The following is an 18,490-nucleotide window of genomic DNA, read 5'->3' on the forward strand; positions in this document are numbered from 1 at the left end:
GATAGGATTTGGGTGCAATTATCATCATTTATTTTTTGGGGGGAAGGGGAAAGGAGAGAGAGAATCTCAAGCGGACTTCACGCCCAACGTGGAGCCCAATGCGGGGCCCAAACCGACAACCCTGAGATCATGACCTGAGATGAAATCAAGAGTTGGATGCTCACCCAACTGAGCCACCCTGGTGCCCCTGGGTACAATTATTTTTGAACTAGGAATCTTTTCAGACCAAACCATAAGCTTTTGGAGCTGTTTCACTTTCAGACATTTTTTTGGACTTTAGAACTTTGAAGGCAGTCATCCACTCGTGCTGGGGAACAGAAAGCAGGCACCCATACTCATTTTTCTTCTCTGAAATCTTGTTTAATTTTTACTGTTCAGTCTCTTAAGAATCTAGCAGTTCATGCTACTGAGGCTACTTCGTAGGATGTTCTATTCCTCAGGATTCCAGGCTTCTGGTGGTTCATATAACCAATGTTTTATCAAAGATTAATAAAAGATTAATAGAAGTACAAGAGAAAAAAAGGTGCTGTGTGTGTGTGTATGTGCTTGCACGCTCATGCGTGTACACACACATGCATGTTTTAGGTAACTTCATATTTGGGGGGAAAATGTGATTTAAAAAATCTCCATGTGGGGTTGACTAGTCCATTTTGAATGATTTAGGGGTGAGTGAGGGTTAAGAAGTCCTCTCTGTATTAGGAATCTTAATTAGGTTTGATAATTCTTTGGATAAATAGTTCAACCTGATGGTTCCCAAACTTTGAGCCTTTTTAGGATTCCATGGACCCTTGCATTTTCCTTTGTACTTCCATTAAGAATGTGAGCACTGCATAATTGAAAGCTTTCTATGTACTAATTATTGTGTTAGTGTGGTGGTGAACGGTTCTTAGTCTGTTGGGAAGACAAATAATCGAAATAAAGGATAATGAGTGATATGATATATTAAGGTTATGGGAGTGTGCAGTGGGGGAATCAAGCCTGTTTCTCAGAGGAAAACATTTAAGCAGAAGTTTGAAGGAATTTTAGGGCTTAGTTCTGAGAAAAGGGTCAGGAAAAGTGTCTTGGGCTGAGTGAGCAGCATGTACAAAGGTCTGGAGGTGAGAAGTGGTACACTGTAGCACTTTCTGGGAGCTGACAGAAGAATGTAATGCATAACGGAGAGATGATCTTGAGTTGAGACCATTTTCCATCTCTTGTTTGAAGTGCAATGCATAATACCAAACTCCACTAAAAAAATCAATAGCCACTATATAATACCTTTATATGTTAATAATCCTAATAATATCTGCAGTCCATTTAAATAAGGACACAGGACATTCTTTAGTAGTCTAGAGAATGCTCTGTAAGTGTTTGCAGACTCCTTGCAGTGCTAGTACAGTGAAAAGCTTGGGAAAAACTGGCTTCAGTCATTCATTTTTGCCTATTATTGTGGAGGGTGCTTTTTGTAAACTCAGATGTTTAGAGTATGTTTGCCATGCTGTAATCAGAAGTAGACATTTTCTCAGGGTTAGTGCAGTAGAATATGGCAAGGCACTGAATAAGTGCTGGAAGACAGAGGGAAGACCACCTTCTATTATAGCAGCAACGCAAGTCTTTCAGCACTGTTTGTGTGCCCTTGCCCAGTCTTTCAAGTGATGATTGAAGAGCCTGGGTGCTTGGTTCAGCTTTTGAGTTCTGATAAATGAGCCCGGACTGTAAACTGGAAGATAAGGGTGTTTGCAAATTCTTGTGTAAATAAAGCATGGTTTCCCATTGCAGTGGTTACTGATTTCATAGTCTCTGATGAAGATGAATGATGCCCTGAATTAACAGCTTTAAAACTAGTACCACTGCAGCTTCTTTTTTTTTTGGTTTGGATTCATTAAAATACATGTCTGTTTATTGCTTTATTTGAATGGAGAAGGGGGTGAAAAACCTGCACACATAGAAACCAAGTGAGGTGGAGTTTCAGAAGATAATTCCCAGCCACACAGTTCCCCGTAAAATTCTTTTCCTGTGGGAAACTTTTAATTTGGAAGCTTTCAGCCTAATGTGGGAACCAAGATTAACATTTTCTGAAATACTTCTACAAGAAAAGCAGAAATGTACTGTTCAGGAAGCTGAATTTACATAGTAGAAAAATGGGCTGTCCTGCAGTATTTGGTAGTCTTTGTTTATTAGTTGTGGTAAAAACTTGTGTGTGCGTGTGCATGAGTTTGTGTGTGTGTGTGTGTGTGTGAGAGAGAGAGAGAGAGAGTATTGATTGTATATTTGTCTTTATTTCCTTTACATCAAACCAGCAAAGCCCTAGAAAGTGTGTTTTACCACAAACCAGCCCAGTACTGGGCCCTAAGCATACACAAATACTTTTTTTTTTTTTTAGCTCTTTTTGTTTTCTCTTCTTGCTGAGTAAGCTGTAGTATTTCCTTTTCTTTCTTTCTTTCTTTTTGGGGGAAGGGAGTGATTGTGGGAGTAGGAATGGCAAGAAGTCAACATGACGGAGCTTCTTCCCTTTTCTTCCCCACTTTACCAGGAAGTTAACTAGGAGTCTTCCTGTGTTGTTTTTTAATACCAAGTCAGTAATTAGCGTAACCCAGTTAGTTATCTTTACACAGAGTTATAGAATGAAAAAGTTGACAGTCTGATGAGATATCAAACTGGAGGCATGGAGTAGGGGGACAATGAGGTTAGACTAGTGGGATGGTCCTCTTGAATGCCACCCTCGGTGTATGTAGGCTTGATTCCGTAGGCTCTGGGGCATCTAGAAGTATGTAGCTGGAGCCTTGGCAATTAAATGCTATAGAGGAACTTTCACTGGTTACAGTTAGCCTTGGCTGTTAGCAATTATTTTTATCTACTTAACATGGGGAGCAGGGGAGGGGGCAGGAAACTGAACTGGCATTATGGTCACAGGAAAGAACAGACTGATTTGGGGACTTTTCAAACTGCAGACCTTTGTTACTGACCAATGCTTTATTTGGTTTCTGGGTTTTGTTATTTTTTTCTCCTGCCTTTACCTCATTTACCTTAAGGACAGCTTCCCCCCTCTAGAGCTCAGCTAGGGCAGGCTGCCACTGTGGATTGGGGGGCCGAGAGGTCCAGAGCAAGAAGAAAGTGGGTTGAAAGCAGAGTTCTGTTTAAAGAATTTTCTGCTGGAAACTAGCCCAGAGGGAGTAAAGAGGCGCTTTAATTGCGGGGCCGACGCAACCCACATGAGACATTTTTTTCCCCTCCGTTCCACATTCTGTATAGTTTTTTAAAAAATCATGATTTTGAAATAGCTGTTTTGTGAAGCACGCATCTCTTTTTCTTCTTCTTATGTGCGGTGGGGTTTTGCTTTGTTGTTTTATTTTCTTAATGACCAAATCCTCACTAAAAAAAGCTAAAGGCAGAGCTGCAGCAAAGCCCTGGATGCAATTTGGGCTCACCCTGCTGATACAGAACATTCGGTGGAGAAAACAAGGAGAGAGAACACTGGCTTTTATTTGGAAAAGGGTGCTTATTTCCTGCTCAGGCTTCAGTCATCTTGGAGCTGACACAAGCTGCTACAGTGTTTTAAGCTTTTCTCTAGACGAGTGGCTATTCACTTAGGAAACTTGAAAGAACAACATTTTCTGTCCTGTATTACTGGGGAGACTGGTGTTGAGCTGCAGCCTTTGTCAGATAGGTTGGAATTGCTATTCAAATCCCAGCTTCCTTGAAATCTGTAAAGTGGCTACATGTAAATGTATCCAGGCTGCTGGTGACATGTGAGAGTTGGGGTCTGTTTCTCATCTGTTTTACTGGGGGGGAGGGGGGAGGGGGCAGTATGGGCATCCTTCCAGTTGGAATACTTTCTAGTTCCAGGAGGAGGAATCCCTTGTTTTTCTCTTCCTTCCTTCTCTCCCCCCTGCCCCAGTCCCCTTGTGTGTTTGAACAGTAACAATGAAAGAGTGGACTTCTTCATGTCAGAAATGGCAGACTTTTTTAGAAGAAAGGCAAGTATGTATCTGTGTATGGGCCTGCTAAATATTCAGATTAGTTCATGGAATTATTTTACGGGGAAAAGCCCCCCAAAACTTTTCCTGTATTCACAGCCTCCTCTGTTAACTGTAGTCTTTCAGAGTTCCAAAACTAGAGAAGGGGGACAGAACAGAAGGAAGTCACTGAGAGAACTACTAAAATAAGTGAAAAATTCCCTTCAGAAGGGAGGCATTCAGACAGTTTTGGGAACAAAAGGCAGCTGTTAGATTTATTTGTTTATTTTTTTTTTTAAAAATTTTTTAAAACACATAACACTTACCTTTGTGGAATCTTTTGGGATTTCATTTTTCCAAAAATTATACTTGAGGTAATAACTTACTAGAACTACAGATTTCTGAGAGAATTTGAATGATTAGCCCATGTTTCCAGCCTCTGACCAAACTCAACTTGAGCCATCTCAAGAAGGGAGCTATGGAAGTTCTTCTTTTCAGGCAGAGAGTCTTAATTTCCACTCAGACTAACATGGTATATGGTATACTTGTATTACATTTGAACAGGGATTTGCAAATTTGAAAGGTCTCCTGCCTTAGGAAATAGGGGTCCTTTATTTCTGTCTCATTTACCCATTTATCCCCTTTCTTCCCATGTCCATAATTCTCCTTAGCCTCCTGGGGCATGAGGATAATCTTATACCTCAGAATGATTCTTCGGGTTGATTTGGCCCATGTTCTACCAGGCAGAGCACAGTGTGGGTTTGGTAGGGGATTTGGAAACGTATTTGGATCGAGAGACCGACTTTATCTATCACATGAAATTTAACCTTTTTTGGAACCAGTTGCTTAGGAGCTCATGGTATTCAAGGTACCTGTACCAAGTATCTAAAGACATGCCCTTCTGTACAAGATATGAAATGGGAGTCTGAGAGAAACTCAGGAAAGACATAACGTAACAGTGGCTTAAAGTAGTGCCATACCGGTAGAGAGATGGGTGAGATGGTTTGGAGAGGGCTTAATGGAAGACACAGATTTTGAGCAGATGGAAAAGTTTTAGAAGATTTTTATATAGGGAACAGTAGACAAGAGTACGAAAGTAATCTGGAGTGTTTTACTAAGGAGTAAGGGAGTTGATGATAGAAGTGGGGCAGACAAGTAGGCCATAGATTCTAAGAAACTTGGATATGAAGGGCTGGATGCTAATGCTGGTTTCTGAGCAGAGAAGTGACATGATCAAAATTATGCTTGAAAAGGATTTTCTGTAAGTAGTATGCTTAGTTTTAGCAAGGGATTTCCTGGCTATCCTTATGGAGAGATGTGAATTAGGATGCTGGTGCAGCCAAGATGGTAGAGCTGACTGAATAGATGCCAGTGTTGGGGCAAGACCTAGTAGAATATGTTCAGTTAAGTACTGTTTTATGTTTTGATAAAAGATCTAGGTAAAGATAGAGATATAGTTGTAGATGGTGCAAAACTGGGGGAAATTGCTAGATTCACAGACGGCAAATTTGGGGCAGGTCAGTTAGCTTTGGTGTTCTTATCAGTAAACTAGCGGTTCAGACTAGTTGATTTCTGAGATATGGTGCAGTGCTGAAATTCTGTGATTATAGAAATAAAGTGTAAAAGTTATCTCAGTCAAAGAAACTTGGGGTAAAGATTCAGCATGGTGACAGTCCAATTATTGCGTTCAAAAACGTGTTGTAGGGGTGCCTGGGTGGCTCAGCCGTTAAGCGTCTGCCTTCAGCTCAGGGCATGATCCCGGCTTTCTGGGATCGAGCCCCGCATCAGGCTCCTCTGCTGGGAGCCTGCTTCTTCCTCTCCCACTACCCCTGCTTGTGTTCCCTCTCTTGATGGCTGTCTCTCTCTCTGTCAAATAAATAAATTAAAAAAAAAAGTGTAAAGTATAGGATGCAAGAAATATAGCATGAGTAGTTCGTGTGAAAAAAAAAGATCTGGCATTTTAACTGTATGTTCAGTAGCTCATAATAGTATTTTGTGGCTTCTAAAAAAGTGAACACAGCTTTATGCTGCAATAGTAAAAATACAGTGTCCAGATAGTCCAAGCTCTGTGCTGTGCTGGTAAGATCATGTGTGTTTTCTTCCCCCTCATTTGTGGCCCTTTGTTTGTTGTTTTGTTTTTTAAGATTTTATTTATTTATTTATGAGAGAGAGAGAGGGAGCATGAGCCGGGGTGGGGGGGAGAGCAGAGGGAGAGGGAGAAGCAGTCTTCTTGCTGAACAGGGAACCCTGAGATCATGACCTGAGCCGAAGGCAGATGCTTAACGGACTGAGCCACCCAGTGCCCCTGGGGACCTATGTTTTAAAGAGGTTTTTGATGAACTAGAATCATCTCGTAGGAGGAGGCAGGATGGCCCAGTGTTTGGGGTACATGGGCTTTGGAGTCATATGTGGGTTTGAACTCTGCCTCTGCTATCTCTTAGCTGTGAAATCTTAATCCTTCTAAGCTTCAAGGTCCTCATATGCAGAATGTGGATCATAATATACCAATACTGTTATAGGGAATAATAAAAGAGATAATAGCTATAAAATGCGTGGCAAATACATAATACACAGTAAGTGCTTTAAAAATGTTGGTCACTATTATTACTATTATTAACTTAAGCATAGAAGAGCCACCTAAAATGGTGAGGAGATCTGGAAATAATTTTATACTAAGAAATAGTCCAAAGTACTGAATCCTGTAAAAAAGACCAAAGGGTCAATATAACTATATTTAAGTTCTTAAAGGACTACACGTTAGAGAAGCAGAAGGCTCATTTTTTATTCTAGAGAATGGTGAAAGCCACTAAGTGAAAATTTTAGGGAGGCAAAAAAATTTTTAGATGAGATATAATTCACATAGTATTAGATTTACCCTTTTAAAGTGTGCAGTTCAGTGGTGTTTAGTATATTCCAGATATGTGTAACCATCAACAGTATCTAGTTTCAAAATGTGTTTTATTATCCGCACCCTCAAGAAGCTCTCTGTGGTTTCTGTTTTCCCCTCCTCCCAGCCCCTGGCAACAATAATCTCTTTTCTAACTCTGTGGATTTGCCTATTCTGGACATTTCATATGAAAGGAATCATACAGTATATGATCCTTTGTGTTTGGCTTCTTTCACTTAGCGCAGTGTGTGTGTTTATGTGTGTGTGTGTATAACCTACAATACTCATGAGTTTGACAAGCTATGCGATGATCAGCATAACTTCTAAATAAAAATCCACATTTTATGTATCCATTTATCCATTTTTAAATTTTATTTATCCATTTATCAGCTTATGGACATTTGGGTTGTTTCTACTTTTTGCTATTATGACTAATACTACTATGAATATTCTTTACAAATTCTTGTGTGGACTTACATTTTTAGCTATCTTGGGTATATACCAAGGAGGAGAGGCAGAATTTAAGACATCAGAAAGAAAAAGCTTTTTTTTTTCCTTTTTCATTTGTTTATTTTTTTAATTTAAATTCAATTAATTAACATATATTATTGATTTCAGAGGTAGAGGTCAGTGATTCATCCGTCTTATGTAATACCCAGTGCTCATTACATCCCATGCCCTCCCTAATATCCATCACCCAGCTACCCCATCCCCCTAGTTACCCCATCCCCCCAGCTCCCTCCCCTCTAGCAACCCTCAGTTTGTTTCCTATGATTAAGAGTCAAGAAAGAGCTTTCTGATAATGCAGTCCACCCACACTGAAAACTGTTCTGTTGTTGAAGTAGTGAGCCGTTAATTTTATTTTACTTAACAAATGCATGGTGCCAGATACCATTCTAAGCACTTTACAATTATTTAAAAACCCTATGAGGTAAGCACTATTATTAAATCCATTTTACAACAAGGAAGTTTAATAACTTGCTCAGGGTCACACATCAAGTAAATGTGGAGCTGTAATTGAAATCCATGTGCTCTGGTTCTAGAATCTGTACTCTCAATAGCAAGAACAATAATAACTTCAAGCATTTATTCAATTCTTACTACTACTCAGGCACCATGCTTAACTGCTTACATTCAAGTAGAGACTGGCAATCATCTTCTAAGGATATCTTAGAAAGAATTATCTCATTGGGTAGAGATTACCTTAGGGTGCGTTGAGTCCCAAGATTCTGTTATTCCAAGGATAATATCTGGCCTGAGGCTTTTAAGATGATCAGAATTGATATCAAAAAGGAAACTGTAAATATGAATGGGGAGTGTTGTAGGAATTCACTTAATAAGACTTGTCAGAATATGATAATGTTACATATAACTTAAAAGCAGTAACCAAAAGTGGCTTTTGAGATTGTGAATGGAGACCTTAGAAAAATGGAAGAATTAAAGTTTCATGTGAAAATGATCCTACTTTTCAAATGTTCAGTTTCAAGTACTGCAGAGTATATTAGGGTAGGTAGATGACGTTTAGTAAACGGAACATATGGAGCTGGAGCTGTTCATGTGGGTACATGAAGGTAGTTCTTCAGAACCAAATCAACAGCAACAACAGTAAGAAATGCATATGAGAGGAAAGAGCAGTGCATCCCAAACTTAAAGTTTCCCCATAATTGATGGGGAAGAAGGAGAAGAGGAATCAGCAATCTAGACTAAGAATTTACCAAGCTTTGAGATAGAGGGAGTCCTAGAAACCAAATGTAAAAAGATTAAAATGATAGGAGGTGTGGTCAGAGACACCTCCTATAGGACAGAGAATTTCTTTAAATATTTTTAGGTTTGTTCTTAATTAATCAACTTATTTAGAGAAGGGGTGGGGAGGGGTAGAGGCAGAGAGAGAGAGAATCTCAAGCAGGCTTCACGCCCAGCTTGGAGGAGCCCAACTCGAGGCTCTCTCTCACAGCCCTGAGATCATGACCTGAGCCGAAATCAAGAGTCAGCTGAGCCACCCAGGTGCTCCAGGAAAGAGAATTTCTTTATGATGAAATTTCAGACTCAACTTGACAAAGGGAAAGTCATTGCTCTGAGAGCATAATTTCTGGGTGATAATTAGAATGAAAGTTTTGTTGTAAAGGGACAAGTAAGAACTAGATGGAAGAGAAAGGGAAACTCTCTGTAAAATTAGGCCGCAGTTACAGGAGTTTGGTTGTGATGGAAGAAGAATTTGGAAAGGGAAATAGGGCTTAGCGAAAAATGTTCACTAAAACATTTTAAAAGAGATTTGTTAATTTAAGAGATTTGTTAGGTTAAAAGAGATTTGTACATGTTTTAAGGTAAAGGAATAGGCTGATTGATGTCTAGCCCTCTAGAACATTTTAAATAAGAAACTGAGTATTGTTATATTAACAGTAGGTCTAGTTTCACATAGAAATAAGATCTAGTTCTATTTATGGACTTTGGGAGAGTAAGTCAGTTGTACGTTATATTATCTTACCTAGAGTAAAAACCTCAAGCTTTCTTCATGGTGGTCTACAGACTCCTCATGATCTGCCTCACAGTACGGCTCTCATCCATTTATCTGCTACTCTTTTTCTTAATCCTTTTGGGAGAGCCACAGAGGTCTCCTTGCTATTCCCAAACATGCCAGGACTGTTTCCTATTTTAGGTCCATTGCATTTGCTGTTCCCTCCTCCTTGAACACACTTCCCCTGCATGGCTAGTCCTTCACCTCATTTACGTGTTGACTGAAATGTGCCTTCTCAGTGAGGCCTTCTCTGATTTTCCTATTTAAAATCAAAATATTTCATTTAACTACATCCTACTGTTCCCACTTCCATCCCTTCCCATCCCCCGTTTCCTGTTTTATTATTTTTTTCATAGCACTTAACTCTACCAAACAAATTATGTATTTTACTTACTAATCTTATTTTTTGTCTTTTGTTACTAGAATTTAAACTCCACAAGTTCAAGGACTTTCCTAGCACTAGAACAATATCTGGCACATAATAGGCACTTACTAAATGTTTGTTTCATGAATGAATGAGTGCAATATTCTTTGAAGAAACTGAAATGAGAACATTCTTCTTTGTCATCATTAACATCATTATTAATAAGCATGTTGGATGCTCTATATAGCATTGGGCATCATATATTTTCTTATCGAGGAGTTGGCAAACTTTCTTTTTCTTTTATTTATTTATTTTCTTTTATTTATTTATTTGAGAGAGAGAGAGCGCGAGAGATAGAGCACAAGTGGGGGGAGGGGTAGAGGGAGAGCGAAAAGGAGACTCCCTGCTGAGCAGGGAGCTCAAGGTGGGACTCGATCCCAGGACCTTGGGATTGTGACCTGAGCCAAAGGCAGATGCTTAACCGACTGAGCCACCCAGGCACCCGTCAAACTTTTCTATAAAGCACCATATAGTAAATATTTTTCAGGCTAAATGGTCTCATCACAACTACTTAACTCAGTAATGTGTAGGTAGCCATAGACAATCCATAAATGAATGAGTGTGACTGTGTTCCAGTATGACTATTTATGGACACTGAAATTGAATTTTACATAATTTTCAAATGTCACAGAATATTATCTTTTTTTTTTCTGGCATTTTTCTAACCATTCAAAAATGTGAAAACTACTCTTAGCTCATGGGCCATACAAAAATAGGCAGTGGACCATAGTAGGTCTACAAGCTGTATTTGCCCACCTCTGCTTTTACTGGTTTCTTTTTTTTTTTTTTTAAGATTTTATTTATTTATTTACTTGACAGAGATAGAGACTCCAGCGAGAGAGGGAACACAAGCAGGGGGAGTGGGAGAGGAAGAAGCAGGCTTCCAGAGGAGGAGCCTGGTGTGGGGCTCGATCCCAGAACGCCGAGATCACACCCTGAGCTGAAGGCAGATGCTTAATGACTGAGCCACGCAGGTGCCCCTGCTTTTACTGGTTTCTTAAACATACCTTTGTTGAAACTTATTTTCCTGTACTTGGTAGGGAACAACAATGAAGATTAAACCCTAGTGACGTATAATTCAGGAATATTCTTCTTTGGCTCCAGAAAGTTTCATATTGTTTCAGTTCTGTTTTCCTGGGAACCTTATGTTTTCTTTACATGCTTATGATACTAACATTTAAATAAACTTGCATTCTCTGAGCAGATGCCATCTGATAGTGTTGGGGAGGTGGTGGTGGTGTAATAGTCCAGGAGCAAAGCTGGGAAAAGCCCACCCAGGTTTAAAAGTTTGCCATTATTTATAAGGTGAATAATTTCCGTATGGGTGAATCTAGAGTTGTCAGCCAGGCTTAACGCCCATAGGACTGCCACTGTGAGTGAGAATTGTGTTGCAGTTTTTAACATCATCCATAACAGACTTCTTACATAACTTACAAATACTTTTAATAATATAGCTCAGGGATAATTTTGGCTATGCTACATTCACAGTTTTTGTTCTTCTCCTTTAAAAAAATCAGAAAATAACCTATTATCAAATCAAGCTGTGATTTGAATAAAGCATCATATTTTCCTCAGTAAGTTTAAAGAGAGAAAAAATGTTTTTCATTTGCAAAACTTTTTAACATACGGCTCTTCACATACTTGATTTTGTTCAGTTCTTACAACAATGTAGGTAGCTTTATTAACTATTTAAAATGTGAGAGAACTAACAGTGAAGTTAAGTAACACGTCTAAGGTCACAGCACCAGGACTCACTCCAAACAGACCTTCTGACCGTATGAGATGCAGACGCCTCACAGACACTTCAGCCAGTCTTTGGTTTTAGTGCTGTGCCCCCTCCTTACTGCCTCTCCATTTCTAGCTTCACCTGCTCATGAAGATGCTCAGAACTCGAGCTGCTCCTGGCTCTGCCATGCTTACTGTATTCAGGTCTAGGAAGAGGGGAGGAGTATGTCACCAGTTACATCACTACCACTGGAGCTACCTACCAGCTCTGTTTCCTCCTCCAGCCATGTTAACTACTGCACAATTCTTCTGGGCGTGTTCTGTCTTAGTTCCTTAATATCTGGTCCCCCTCCTTTTCTCAATAACTGGGACCTCTGAAGACCTCACCTTGCCAACCAGTGCCTAATGAAACATCTTGGATATGATTCGGCAAAGATAGGAAGGAGGAAAACACAACCCCGGTGCTTTAAGTGTGGGCGATAGGGAGAATCAGGACATAGGATCTGCACATAGGGAGGGGTGATGGGAGCTGGTTTTGAGGGGGGGAGTTTTATTGGTTTAAGTGTGTCATCTTTGAGGTAATGATGGAGCAGCCTTGTAGACCTAGTTTTCTATCCTCCAAAAGTAAAATGGAGAAATAGGTTTAACCAAATATCTGAGGCGACAGCCACGTGGTAAAATTTATAGTTAGAATCAAAGTCTTTGTGTTACGTTTGAATGCTTCTTAGAGGTCTCATTTAAATAACCTCTATATTAGGAAAATGGGACTATCCATGCCTTTTTTTTTTTTTAATGCTGTTTAGAGAATGTAGGATTGTTGTAAATACTACACACAATTTGGGATGGTTGCATATCTTATGAATCAATGGGTGCATATAAAAAGATTCCTCAACACACCACATGGAGAATGTTATAGAATGTTATTCTTGAATTGTTTTCTCTTCTTCACTTTGGCATTTGCATGGTACCTTAGATATTTTTGTGTTATTTTCATTATATTTTGTGCTTTTTTATTTGGTTAAAAAAAGCTGCCTGCTATTTATATCTGAACAGATTTAAGTTTTTAAAAAGCTCCTTTGAATCCTTCCCCTTTCCTGTACCGCCTTTTTCTTTCTCCATCGTAGAGAAATGTATCCCCTGAACATAACCCAGAAATCTAGATACAGGCCAGTTGATGTCTCAATAGAAACAAGAAAAGAACTTACTATTTCTCAGTGCTTAATTGAGAGAAAGCGCATGATATTTTCTATATTCTAAATTGGAGAGGAGAAGTGGGTCAGTCCATGCATTATCATGTGAATGTCTTAATCCTAACAAATGACTTAGTCAAAATGAGAAAGGTAATGAATTTAAACAGACAAGTATCAACAATGCTGCACAAAAAAGTGCTGGTACACCATACCAGCCTATACCTACATGAGAAAAGCTGTGGTTGCATTTTCCCTTGATAAAGATTATGCTGACCGGCCATGGCAGACCATGCTGGGTCACCCACCTGGTATTCTGTCACCTACCAAGACTTGAAAGGACAGGAGAGTGTGTGGTTAAGTTCTCTAAGCACTTTTTTTTTTTTTAAGTTTTTGTTTATTTGAGAGAGAGAGCAGGAGCAGGGGGAGGAGCCAAGGGAGAGGGAAAGGGAGAAGCAGACTCCCCGCTGAGCATAGAGCCAGATGCGGGTCTCATCCCAGGAGAGATCATGACCTGAGCCGAAGTCAGACTCTTAACCAGCTGAGCCACCCAGGCACCCCAGCCTTAGTATTTTTATTTATTTATTTATTTATTTATTTATTTATTTATTTATTTATTTATTTATTTATTATATTATATTAGTCACCATACAGTACATCCCTGGTTTTTGATGTAAAGTTTGACGATTCATTAGTTGCGTATAACACCCAGTGCACCATGCAATACATGCCCTCCTTACTACCCATCACCAGCCTTTCCCATTCCCCCACCCCCTCCCCTCTGAAGCCCTCAGATTGTTTCTTAGAGTCAATAGTCTCTCATGCTTCTGAACAAAGGCAGTTTTATAGGTTGCACCTTTAGGTCTCTCAATTCACAGTCTATAGTGTTTTCTTGAATGCACTGCGTTATCTTTTAAGTTTTTGGACTTACAAGAAGTCAGGTGTTTTCATGGATTCCTCCTCTCTTTTCCAGATGTCTGGAGGGTTTTTTGGGAGAATATTGTCAACATCGAGACCCCTGTGAGAAGAATCGCTGCCAGAATGGTGGGACGTGTATGGCCCAGGCCATGTTGGGGAAAGCCACATGCCGATGTGCCCTGGGGTTCACAGGAGATGATTGCCAGTACTCGACCACTCACCCCTGCTTTGTTTCTCACCCCTGCCTGAATGGAGGCACCTGCCACGTGCGTAGCCGGGATGACTATGAGTGCACCTGCCAAGTTGGTTTCCCAGGTAACAAATGTGACTCTGGGCTATATTTTCCTATTCTCAGCAGATACCTTTCCTTAGCATCTCTTAGATCTTGACATGTAGTTCTTAAGGATCCTCTAACTCTGGTGTATGTTTAACATTATGATAAGGAACTAGAGTGTTCCAGACAACTATCTTTAACTTCCTTTTGAGATTTCTAAGAGGAGAGAAAGAGAAAGGCAGAAATATTTGACTGCCTAAAGTATATATGTCAAGATTGGGGATCAGAACTTTATTTCACCATCCCTAGAAGAAAAGCTGTCTGTGCTATTGATTACTTGCTGCTTGAAATCTCTCCCTAGACATTCAGGGCCCTGGTTTTCTGGTTTTCTGTACTCTGACTATTCCTTTAGCTTCTGCATTGCCTTGTCCTCATCCATGAAATTTTTGTGTTCCTTGGAACTCTGTTTTGAGCCCTCTTTTGAGCCTTATCACAGCTCCCCCAGCTATCTCCAGTGGCTTCAGCTGTCATTATCTTCATCAGTTGCTGGTGACTCTTCTAGTCATCCATTTCACTCCCCCCCTACCCTACATTCAGGCTCATATTTCTAGCTATGTGCTGCATATTATCCTTGGAAACTTGACAAGTACCTCACATTCAACATGTTGATATAAATGGGGTGGTAGTGATGTATAGTCCATGTATTTCAAACTAGATCCCCCTTCTCCCTTACCCCACTTAGAGTCAGGCCCCTAACCTAGCCCCTGAAGCACCTCTCACCTGTTACTCTTCTGCATTTCCTCTCCTGCTCTGCAGTTGAGGTCTATCCTGTCCACGTTGGTGACAGGTCAGCCCTCACCTGGGCTTCTGCAGTTGTTTCCTAACTGGTTTCCTTGCTGTTACTTTCTCCCCATCTTGTTCATCTGTCCCATTGCCACATCTTTGATCGTGGATGCCAGTCATCTCACAAACTCACCTGCTTACAATGTCTAATGACTTTTTATCATCTGTAGAGTCGACTGCAAACCCTTTTACATGGCTTCCATAGCCTGTCATGGTCTCGGCCTTACATCTTTTTATAGCTTTACTTCCCACAAGCATCTAGCTCTAGTCACACCAACATTCTCATCATTTCCTGAAAATGTCATATTTCCTGTTGCCTCCATGCTGTTGCACACCCCTTTGCCTGGAATGCCCTCTTCTACAATTGGTGATTGCCCAATGTTATTTAAAATTCTGTCTTAGTGACTTTTTTGTGTGTGATTCCTTTAAGCAGTCTCTATGTTCTATTATCTTATGTATCACATTTTATTGTAATATTTTTTATATGTCTCTCATCTGACTAGATTGTGAGTTCTTCAAAGGTGGGTCTGAGCTTTATTCAAAATGAACCATAGATGTTTATTAAGTTAGATGAGGAAAGCAGAACCATTCAATATCTTGTTGCCCGCTACACTAGCAATTCTGTAAATCTGATGAACAAAAATTAAAAACGTACTCAGTAAACTAGACTGGATTGGTTAGTTTGGAACACTTGTTTTATTGATTTTTCATTAAAAGATGTTGGTGGTGGTAGAGGATAGTTAGAATGGTCCATTATCTTCATCACGACCATGACAGAATTGTGATTCATTGAAGAGATTTGGTGGTTAAAAGAATAATTTTTTCGTGATTGTCAGTTTTGAATTGTTTTGTTCCACAGGCGAAGGGAAGGCATAGCCATTTAAAACATTTTAATCCTGACTAGTGAAAATGGCAGTAATGTCTTCTTAATAATTAAGATGTTACTCTGAAATGATCTCCATATTAAAACTTCTTCCTTTGCCCTTAAAAGGATCTCTTCTTGGTGTTTTGCAGGGCTCTGATTATTTTCACACATCTGCCACTTTTGTCTGTCTTTAGGAATTACAACAGTTAAGTTTACCCTTTTGGTTTTGTGGTAGCCCTTATACCCCACCTAGTCAGACCTTCTTGGGTTTATCTCCACTCATAGTTGAAGAAGCAGAGGTGGGAAGTTAGTGCCTGTACGTAGCACAGGTTCAGGGACCTTTCTGTTTCAGTTGTAGGCAAATACTCTATATACACAGTTGCCAGAAGGAACCATTTTTCTATCATATAAGAGGTCTGTTAGTGATTGTATATTGTGGAAAAGATCAATGCATTCTTCTATTCACTCAGAAGACATGCTTTGAGAGTCTACTACAGGGATCCAGCCCCTGCCCATGTTATGGGTGATATAAATGGAAACAGCAAATTTGGGCTGTGTATATACATGTGCAGATATGTGTGTGAGAGAGAATGATTTAGGGAGCTGAGAAGGGCAATAAGGTAACTTATGAGTAGAGTTGTCAAGTGGAAGTTCATTAGGTAAACAAAAAGGAAGATGGCATTCCAAAGAGAGGCGCAGCTTATGCAAAGACAAGGTGTGAGACAGTAGGGAGATCCAGACCCTTCTTTGCCCCTGAAGGGATGGCTGGAATCCTGCAAGGATGGGCTTCATATGACTAGCCTACAGTCCCTGCAATGTGCTCCACTAAGTCTTTGTATTTGCCTGAGGGCGCCAGGCAGTGACTATATCAGGTGATCTTGAGGAGGCTCTGATTTGGGCCTCCTGTGAAGTTCAGTGAGTTTAGGGAGTCTCCACACAGTAGAGCTGTTGTATATATTATTATGAATTACAACAGTTAAGTTTACCCTTTTGGTTTTGTGGTAGCCCTTATACCCCACCTAGTCAGACCTTCTTGGGTTTATCTCCACTCATAGTTGAAGAAGCAGAGGTGGGAAGTTAGTGCCTGTACGTAGCACAGGTTCAGGGACTCGTTTCAGTTGTAGGCAAAACTTATGGCAAATACATCGGCATATCATTTACCCCTGTAGGTAGTCTCTCAGAGGAATTAGAAAAAAATAGGGAATTTTAGTTCTTCTCTGCTTAACATCTTGAGATACATAGTCGTTGTGCGAGATTTTATTTATTTGTTGAGAGAGCGCTCGTGCACAGCATAGTGGGGCAGAGGGAAGCGTGATCCCTGACCAGGGATAATGGCTTGATCCCAGGACCTCAGGATCAGCTGACTGAAAGGTGCACAGCCAACGACGCTTCCCAAAATGTCCACCTTAGCAGATGGACATCTTGATGGAACATTTCGCGCCAGTCACGCTCCCAACAAGTAGCTTTATTTGTTTCATCCTTGTAAGATATTTGATGTTTCACTAGACAACCATTGGAATACTCAATTAGAGTTCTCGTAATCTTAGGTAAAAACAAAAAGCTTAAGCTAATGAAAACAAAAATCCATATGAATACCAGATTTACTAATAGCATGGGAATTTTTCTTTTTCTCTGTCTTTCTGCCTCAAAGACGTGTCCAGGATCCAACACATCAGAGTCTTCTTCCTCTTATATTTTCCTACTTCAGAGTCCACAAGGCGTACCTTTCTAGACCTTTATTCTCATAACAGCTTCTAGTTTTTTCATAGATAAGTAGCCAGAGATTCTTCATCCTCTTCAAACACATCAAGCAGTATTTATAGCAAGACCACAATTAATAAATGTTTCCCAGAATACGTGTGGGTTGTGTTTAAAGGAAATAAAAGTAGCATTGACTTGTTTTCTATCATATAAGAGGTCTGTTAGTATTGTATATTGTGGAAAAGATCAATGCATTTTATTCACTCAGAAGACATGCTTTGAGAGTCTACTACAGGGATCCAGCCCCCCCATGTTATGGGTGATATAAATGGAAACAGCAAATTTGGGCTGTGTATATACATGTGCAGATAGTGTGTGAGAGAGAATGATTTAGGGAGCTGAGAAGGGCAATAAGGTAACTTATGAGTAGAGTTGTCAAGTGGAAGTTCATTAGGTAAACAAAAAGGAAGATGGCATTCCAAAGAGGCGCAGCTTATGCAAAGACAAGTGTGAGACAGTAGGAGATACCAGACCCTCTTTGCCCCTGAAGGGATGGCTGGAATCCTGCAAGGATGGGCTTCATATGACTAGCCTACAGTCCCTGCAATGTGCTCCACTAAGTCTTTGTATTTGCCGAGGGTGCCAGGAGTGACATATCAGGTGATCTTTTTTTTTTTTTTAAAGATTTATTTATTTGACAGAGAGAGACAGCCAGCGGAGAGGGACACAGCAGGAGTGGGAGAGGAAGAAGCGAGGCTCAGCGGAGGAGCTGATGTGGCTGAACCCAGACGCTGGACGCCCTGAGCCAGGCAGATGCTTAACCACTCGCTACCCAGGGCCCTATATCAGGTGATCTAGGAGGCTCTGATTTGGGCCTCCTGTGAAGTTCAGTGAGTTTAGGACTCCCACAGTAGAGCTGTTGGATGGGGGGAGACGTGGAATGTTGAGGCTGAGGCTGGCTCCCACTTCAGTGGGGAGCACTGAGTTCTGTTCTCCTTCCATAGGTAAGCCAGTGTGGACTGATGCCTGCCTGTCTCACTCCTGTGCAAATGGAAGTACTCCATACCACTGTGGCCAACCAGTTCTCCTGCAAATGCCTCACAGGCTTCACAGGACAGAAGTGTGAGACTATGTCAATGAGTGTGACATTCCAGGACAAGCTCAGCATGGTGGCACGCCTCAACCTACCAGGTTCCTATCAGTGCCAGTGCCTCAG

General features: G+C 40.4%; 1 protein-coding gene across 1 annotated transcript in view; it reads left to right on the top strand.

Moving 5' to 3' along the window:
- NOTCH2 (notch receptor 2) overlaps positions 1-18,490 on the top strand; it is a gene marked incomplete in the record, with an annotated part of 185,024 nt that overhangs the window by 63,998 nt on the left and 102,536 nt on the right. Inside the window, 1 exon segment of the mRNA XM_040626847.1 lies at positions 13,647-13,893. Coding sequence (XP_040482781.1) covers positions 13,729-13,893 — 165 coding nt within the window.

Source organism: Ursus maritimus, unplaced genomic scaffold (assembly GCF_017311325.1).
Source record: "Ursus maritimus isolate PB19 unplaced genomic scaffold, ASM1731132v1 scaffold_12, whole genome shotgun sequence".
Taxonomy (NCBI): domain Eukaryota; kingdom Metazoa; phylum Chordata; class Mammalia; order Carnivora; family Ursidae; genus Ursus; species Ursus maritimus.